This window comes from Natrix helvetica (genome assembly GCF_964273705.1).
Source record: "Natrix helvetica genome assembly, chromosome: 2".
Taxonomy (NCBI): domain Eukaryota; kingdom Metazoa; phylum Chordata; class Lepidosauria; order Squamata; family Natricidae; genus Natrix; species Natrix helvetica.
In genome coordinates, this window is record NC_138552.1 from 65,248,945 (window position 1) to 65,257,413 (window position 8,469).

Genomic DNA, 8,469 nt, shown 5'->3' on the forward strand with positions numbered 1-8,469 from the left:
TGTTTCCCATTTGAAACTATGGTTATGTCTGTTCATGAGTTTTCATGTCTTATGACTGCTGGTTTGTGTTCATAGATGTGGCCTGCTAGGCTTCTGCCTATTTTTCCTACATACAGGCCAGTGATGGGATTCAAAAATTTTACTGCTGGTTTTGTGGGCATGGCTTGGTGGGCGTGGCAGGGGAAGGATACTGTAAAATCCCCATTTCCTCCTGATCAGCTGGGACTCGGGAGGCAGAGAATAGATGGGGGCGTGGCTAGTCAGAGGTGGTATTTGCCGGTTCTCCGAACTACTCAAAATTTCCACTACCAGTTCTCCAGAACTGATCAAAACCTGCTGAATGCCACCTCTGATACAGGCCATTGCAGTCCTTGCAATGAATGCTATTAATCTTGAAGACTCATTGTTACCCGGGTTTAGAATACACACAGCTAAGGGGTAAAGATTACAACCATAGAGTTGTGACTGTCATTTTTACTTCTCTGCAGACACTTCTGCAGCATGTTTCCAAAATCAATTGGAGAACAAGTGGTTAAATCTCCATCTCCTGCTTTCAAGCAACCCTAAGGCATGATTGGCCAGTTTGAAAAATGAAATGGTAGCGTAAGATGGAACTAGCAAGGCAATTTTAATCTTTCTATCATTAGAAAAAAAATAAAGGCTTTTCATCCAATAGTAGAGAGCAGCAGGATTAATGTGAGAAAAGATATCAATAAAAGGTTCAGGTATAAATCTTTATAACTTCAAATCATTATAAAATCTGAAGTTGCTCCAAAGCAGGTAAGTAATCATCATTGCATTGGCAAGGCAAACTTTGATATAATTCCGCAAGCACCCAACCAGCTTTTCGACTGTTTTCATTCTGACTCAGTTGCAGTTTCCAAACGTTCCTCAAAAGCGCCTCCAAACAGAACACATTCCAATAATCCAGTTTTTACATAACAGGGCATGTTTCAGCACGCCAGATCTTATTTCAGATATTGACACATTCCGGACAAAGACATTTAATATGCTTGGATGAGAAAGGGTAAGTGTGAATAGCCGAGCCAAAAGGATGTCAAAAGTCTCAGACTAGATAACCTTATGGGCCGAGGACAGGTTTTAAAATTAAAGCACGCTTGTACTGTTTACGCGGAAGACTTCGCTCCCGCGTTTTTTCAGTCTCTCGTGGTAAACTGAACAGCTCCTGAAGTTTCAATTCGTGTTTACTGTTCCCGCACTCTGCTCTTTAAATAGATCACGTGATTAAGAGATCACATGGTACCTCGGCACAGCGCGCCTTGAAAGTTGAGCTTGAGGGATCTTTGGCAAAATCTGGATCCAAACGTCTGCTGCAAAAATACGCTTGCGGTATATTTTCCCTACCACCAGAAGAGATGCTCCCTCCAGCCAAGTCCTCCCGCTCATAATCAGACCGTTCGCATGGGGAAAGATGGAGGCCGGCTTTGATGAATACCGGCGGCCCGCCTTCCCAGGCAACTTTCGAATTCTGTTGGCTGGTGTCACAAAATGTCAGCCAATGGATGAACCCGAATGCCCCGAAGCCGCGCCCAGCACATCTTTTTTCTAAGCGGTCCGCCTTTGGACCGAGGGTGATAGGTGCTACCTTCCTTAATTATTGGCTGGGAGGCGCTGTCACTCCAATGACGTGGGCAGCCGATTCGACTATTGGTTCCGCCCAGGCGCGAAATGTAACGCGGGAAAGTCTAGGGCTCGGGAGCGGTGGTCGGGGGTTACCGCTGCTGAATGGTGAGAAGTCGCGATTGCTTCCGACAGCCGGGCAGAGACTGCAACGGAGTTGGCATCTCCACGAAGGAGTCCTCCTGTCATGCACACCTGAGGCGCTCCTTTTCGGCCAAAGGAAAAAGCCGAGGGAAGCAGCCGCCCGGGGGTTACAAGCAGTACCAGCGACCCGCGGATCGAGAAGCAAAAGAATCTCGGACCGACGCAGCATGTCTGAGCTGCCGGGCCCTCCACCCGTTATCGTGTGTCCGGGAAGCTCCCCGAAGCGCGTCTTGGTCTCGGTCATCAAAACCACCCCAGTCAAGCCGCCGCTCACCAGCAGCGAGGATCCCGCCCGCGTGCCCGTGCAGCCGCCACCCATCCCTACCAGCCCGGGCTTCAGCGACTTCATGGTCTACCCATGGCACTGGGGGGAGAACGCGCACAACGTCACCCTCAGCCCTCCTCCGCCCGCCGCATCTCAGCCTCTCCGCGAGGGAGGAGGAGGAGGAGGCAACGGCGGAGGGCTCCGGAGCGCCGTGGAGCGCTCCGCAGGAGACGACGAAGAAGCGGGAAGCCCCGACAGCGGTACTGGGAGCAACGGGCACTTGAGGGTGAGTGAGCCCAGACAGCGGGCGGGGGTTGTGGGAAGGAGAAGCGTGGGAAGAGACGGTTGACGGAAAAGGGCTTCGGTTTAAAAGGAACCTTATTTGGAGCCCGGGGCCCCCCGCCCCTTTCGCTCCCGAGCGTCTCGCGGGGTTGCAGTTAAGTCATTTCCGCGGGTGATTCGCCCCCCCGATGACGACACCTCCGCGCGCCAAAAACATCCTTTCATTTAAATGTCGGCCGCGCGCGCAAGATGCTCCGGCGAGGCGGGTGGCGCGCGTGCTTCCCGCGCTCTTGGCCCCCCGAGTCCGACCCCCCGATTCTTCTCCCCCCCCCCCGCTCTTCCCTCATTTAATTCTGGGCGGATGCGCTTTTCTACTATGGGATAACTAAAATTTGCGGTAGTTGAGACAGGCTATTTAAAAAGTTGCCGCCCCCTGAATGTTCCCTCTCAACAAGAAGCAGCGGTGTCATCTCAACCAGTTCCTTTATTTTATTTTATTGCATCTTAAGAGCATCTTATATCCAGTGCTGTGTCAAGGGAGGTGCAGGTTCTTTAGCATCACAAAAACTAAAGAAGGTTTATGTGTACAGCACCTGCAATGGATAAGAGCCCTCTGAATTAGGACTGCATCCCATATAATGCTCTAACTAGTTCTTTATGACTTAAGAAATATATTTTCTTCTCTTTCACACACAATATATGCAGTATATATGTGAAAGAAGAAAAGATATTTTAAAATAAAATGTACTATATAGTACTTGTTTTAGATTGTTAACAGACTTTTTAATTTACTAGGATGGGATTAGAAGAGGCCGACCAAGAGCAGAGACAGTCCGAGATCTAATAAGCGAGGGAGAGCATTCATCTAGCAGAATACGTTGTAATGTCTGCAACAGAGTTTTTCCAAGAGAGAAGTCTTTGCAGGCACACAAAAGAACTCATACTGGTAAGTGGAGTGCACAAACAATATCTCTTATTAGACCCACTACTTTAGAATTATTTTTCATGCAATAACTTAGTTCCGGACATGCTGTAACCCTCAGATTTTGAATAAAATGGGACCTGACAGTGAACACTCATAGATCAAAAGTTATTCACCTCAGTACAATACAATAAGATCTGTATTGCCCATGTTGTTTTGTTACACCTTGAAATAATGTGAATTGGGATTAGGGTGTCATGTGGATTGTGTTTTTCCATTGATAGGAAGAAGCAATAATCCCATGAATGTCTTTTTAGTTCCTTAGAATTTTCAGCTATTAAAGAGCTAGCTAAATACTTATAAGCACTATAGTATTATAAAGAATAAAGTTGTATTTAATATATATTTAATTTTCAACTAAATGCATGTGCTTAATTTTCATGAAATTTATTCTGTTCATGCCTTAGAGCTTAATTTGGAATTTTATTTCTTGCCGACAATTTATTGTATATAAATGCAACATTTTTTCAAGAGGCTGTGATAGGAAGTTTGTTTTACCGAAAAAAGTCTTTAAATGGTCTAGAAAAAGGATTAACAGCATACTTGCAAAAGAAAACCCCTTTAGTTGGGCTGTCTCAGATTTTTAGCATCTTTTCAAAGTAATGAAAAGAGTTAAAAAAACAATGCAGATAATCCTCAACTTCAAACCACAGTTGGGACCTAGAGTTGAGAACAAACCCATCAGGATAAGACTCAGCAGTCCATCTGCATTTAAAGACAAATGCCACTCTTGAAGACAGTAACAGAGGACAACTGGTTTGAAAGAGGGGTCAAAGACACTATCTATGTCAAAATTGAACATCCCTCTCTCGTCAGAAGGGAAGGAATATCGCATCTATCCGAAGTCTACAACACCACAGGTGTTAAATTCAATCACGTCATGGGCCGGATTGTGATGTATCCAGATGTTTTTTGCTTTTGCAGAGTCGGGGTGGGCATGGCCTGTGCATGACGTATCTGGCCTGCAGGCCACCAGTTTGATAGGCCTGTGCAACACAGTCCTTTCAGCAGTTCCAAGAAGGCTCCACAACCATTTGTACTACTAGGTGATCCTGAGTAAGCAGATAAACCTCAGAGTGGCCTCATCTACTCTAAAAGAATGCAAATAACTAACTGTGCAAGTGATATAAATCCTTCCATTCCCCACCATCCAGTTAGAGCTGAAGAAGCTTATTGGATGAGAAGCAAAAGTCTTCAACGAAAAACAAAGTCCAGTTGCCTCTTGAAAAGAACACCTTTGGCATAGTTGGGACCAGAATTTTGGTCAGTAAGTGATGTGGTCAGTAAGCAAATCATCACATGACTGGACTCAATTTTACAACCATTTTTATTATATTAAGAGAGTCACATTAAATGAATTGCACACACCATTAAGCAAATCTGCCTTCCCCAATTGACTGCTTGTCAGAAGCGATGGAGATTTTAGCTCATGATCATGTGATCATCATAAATGTGAGCTGTTGCCAAGTACCTGAATTGTGATCATGTGACTGGACAGGTGGTGCACCAATTGTAATTTCGAAAATAGGTCATAGGTGATTTTTTTTCAGCACTGTCATAACTTTGAACTGCCATTAAATATTTGCAAGTTGAGGTCTATCTGCAACACAACTCAGACAAGTTCTGGCAAATTTTAGCATAATTAGGACTTCGTTTATTTTATGCAAGAAATTCCTGGAAGAAACTCAAGATAGGGATTTTTCCCCCCCTTAGGTGAAAGACCTTATTTGTGTGATTACCCAGAGTGTGGGAAAGCTTTTGTTCAGAGTGGGCAACTTAAAACACATCAGCGTCTCCATACAGGAGAGAAGCCTTTTGTCTGTGCAGAAAATGGTGAGTCATGAGAAAATTGCTTTCATTCAAACTGCAGTGAATAAATGTCTTTGAAAATAAGCCAACAAAATTTCCTAGTTTTTAACTTATTTTACTAGAACCAGGTATCCTATGTTTAGGCATGAATAGTTTGGAAAAACATGACAGCCTCTAAGCAATATAGTTTTAAAAAACCTTACTACATAAGTTGGGAAGGGGCAGATTTCAAAAATAAACTCACTTTTCTGTGTTCCTTCAGAAATCAAATTAACTGACAACAGATAAATTCCTCGTCTATTTCTGTTTGGGGGGTGTTTAGTCTTAACAATATTTCTGACTGATACTTTCTTCAATTAAGGATGTATAAGCAGATTCACACATGCAAACCGCCATTGTCCCAAGCATCCATATGCAAAATTAAGACGAGAAGAACCTACAGATAGACTGAACAAAAAGCAAACTGCAGACAACAAAGCTGTTGCTGAATGGCTGGCAAAGTACGTATTTACATAAAATACAGCATTAAGAATTGAAAGAGATTGAAAAGTCATTTGTTAACTAACAGTTCTGTATTCTGTTTAACCATGGCCAGGATGCTAATAAAAGCTTTCTATTCTTTATTACCTCAAGAGTCAGATGGGAGAGGAGAATTGCTTACACTGAAACAACTGTTTGTCTTAATTTAGGAACTAGTTGGCAATAATATTTCAGTATTATTTCAATATTTTAGGTTTTCTAATGGTCAATTTTATCTTTATTAACAGGTATTGGGAAATGAGAGAACAACGCACTCCTGTGTTGAAAAATAAATCTATTCATAAGCCTGACCAGGAACAGCAAGATCCCATGGAATATCTTCAGTCTGAAGATGAGGAAGAGGAGGAAAAAAATACTGCTCATTCATCCCTTTGTAGCCGCCTTCAAGAACAGCGTGAACGCTTACATGGGGCACTGGCACTCATTGAGCTTGCCAACTTGGCCGGAGCCCCACTGCGACAGTAATAGAAGAACTGGAGTGTGGATTAACAAAATGTACTGAATTTTGTTATTTAAACCAATTAGCTTCTGGCATAAGCTAAGCACCTTATTGGCTTCCATACGCTGCTATTATATAGAATTTATGAAGAATGTTGTTACCCTAGAAAACGGGGTAAAAGAATTGCACTTTTTATATGATAAAGCTTTTAAAGTATTTTGTAAATAGGAGATTGTATGATGCAGTGTATAACATGATCAACTTACAGAAAGCTAGATTTGCAAGGTTAGGGTGCTTTTAATCACAGTTGCATGGAAGTAAGTCACCGCAACCAGTGATATTTGCTTCCATAAAAACAGTGTTTAAAGTTGGGATGCCAGTCATTCTTTATTTCAGTTCTCACAGGAAGCACTTTCTGAACCTGTATGGGAATAATGGTACATACATTCAAAGCAAATTAATAGATTTTGTTTTAAATTAGATGTAATCATTGATGTACCCATGCTGTTTTGAAGATATTTTATCTAATATTACTGACAGATGTTAGAATGTCTTAATTTTATGGCAGAATAGATTAATTGGATAGATTTTCATTTAAAATCTTCTTTGTGACTGCTGACATGGAGGCTGACTTTGCTTTTATGGATAGATACCTTACAGTTCTTTTGGTTGAGCAGCACTTACTATTCCCATTATAAATGTGGGAATATTTGCACATTGTTGGACTCTTCTATAACGGAGTGATTACTCTTGCAAATTCTAGGCATTGTAGTAACATCCAGTATGGGTTTCAGTCAGAGCTCTTAAACCCTACAACAATGGCATTTGTGTTTTGTTCATGGAGATATTTACAGGGTAGCATTGGTTTTTAAGAATATTTTAGAATTTCACTAGCAAACACTAAAATGTTGCTTCCCGCATTTTCTCGCAGATAGGGTTTGGGGTGTTTTGTTTGTTTGTTTGTTTTTTGCGTGATGACACCTTATTATTTTAATTGAAATTTAAATGCCAAGTTGTTTTCACTAATTGTAGCTTTCAGCAGTAGTTACAAGTGTGAGATGTTTAGGCTATTCTTTCCCTAAGTGAAGATGTAGTACAGCACTTAGTGCTTTTGATCACTTAAAGGAAAACAAAAGTTCTAGTGGTATACATTAGAAATAGTTTTAAGTAATTTATCATATGCCAGATGTGTGCCTTGTTAACTGCCTGTATAAACAATACAAGTGCATTATAGGTTAACATTTCTGTTTTTAGGAAGAGTCAAGGCTTCTGGCATAAGAACATAAAATCAGTGATATTTATCAAAATAACTTTTTTCAATGCCCAAGCTAGTACTAGATGGTTTTTATTCCCTAGTTCCATCTATACTTTGATATCTTAGAATTATATATTAATATGGCAAATGGCTATAAAACCAGAAAGTTAGTGCAAGTTTATACATTTGACATAGTTTTATTTTGGAGGTTGTTAGCTTTTTCTGAAACCTTCATCCTTAAAACAAAGCACTTCAACTTTGACCTTTGGGCTACATTTAAAGTTATATTAAAGCATTTAGAAAATCAATGTAAACTTTGATGCTTTCTCTGAATCTGATTTAGTAGTGGAGAATGGCATTTGCACTTCATGAAATCCAGTTGATGCCATTGTAGGAGTAAATTTATGATTCTATTGCCCAGCTATGAAAGTAAGGCCTAGTTTGATGATGCACAAACATTCCCCCCCAATTCAATATTTTATTTACACTGAATGCATATTGAAAATATGTATTTACTTAAAACACATTCTGCCTAGCTATAGGCAAGTCAAGCTGCTTTACCAATTATGTATAAAATACATCTTTGGGCAAAAAAAAACTCCAGATAACCATTTGTAAAAAGTTGGATTTAAAAAAAATGGAAGTTCAAGAATTCTCTGCTGTGTATGATTCAGCTGTACTTCTGGCACGAGTTAAAATGCTGTAATTCTATAAAGCTTTGAATAAATGTTGCCTGGATTTTACATCTGTATTCATGGTAATGTCATGAATTCTCATTGCAGTGTAGAGATCTTTGAATATGTCATAAACTCCTCCCAAATTCCTGGACAAATCTCTGCAGATATCTTTTAACAATTATTTTGATAATTTAATATTTGATAACTATTTTGATTGAAAAAAATAAATCCTTCAATTTAAATTTTCATTGTGGAAAGCTTTGGACATATATTTTTAAAAAAATTCTAATTCACTATGCCAAATGTTGATACCATCAATATAAACTGGGATTCTGATGCTTTGTGGTTTATTGTTTTCCTAATTTCTAACTGCATTTGTGTTTTTTACAAGTTACAATATAGACATTTTAGGGTTTTTTAATTGCATTTTTTTCC

At 40.5% G+C, this 8,469-nt stretch overlaps 1 protein-coding gene across 1 annotated transcript; it reads left to right on the forward strand.

Moving 5' to 3' along the window:
• The first annotated feature begins 1,695 nt into the window (after positions 1-1,695).
• ZNF367 (zinc finger protein 367) lies at positions 1,696-8,108 on the forward strand. The gene is made up of 5 exons (XM_081942480.1): positions 1,696-2,336; positions 3,128-3,278; positions 5,028-5,147; positions 5,485-5,623; positions 5,891-8,108. Exons 1-5 carry the CDS (start codon positions 1,953-1,955, stop codon positions 6,126-6,128), a joined length of 1,032 nt encoding a protein of 343 aa, XP_081798606.1. The 5' UTR covers positions 1,696-1,952; the 3' UTR covers positions 6,129-8,108.
• The last annotated feature ends 361 nt before the right edge of the window (positions 8,109-8,469 follow it).

Excerpts from the sequence above, each read along its gene's own strand:
- ZNF367 (XM_081942480.1), top strand. The coding sequence starts at position 1,953 with ATGTCTGAGCTGCCGGGCCCTCCACCCGTTATCGTGTGTCCGGGAAGC. Across the intron at positions 3,279-5,027 it reads ACACAAAAGAACTCATACTG|GTGAAAGACCTTATTTGTGT; the intron begins GTAAGTGGAGTG and ends TCCCCCCCTTAG. Across the intron at positions 5,624-5,890 it reads GTTGCTGAATGGCTGGCAAA|GTATTGGGAAATGAGAGAAC; the intron begins GTACGTATTTAC and ends CTTTATTAACAG.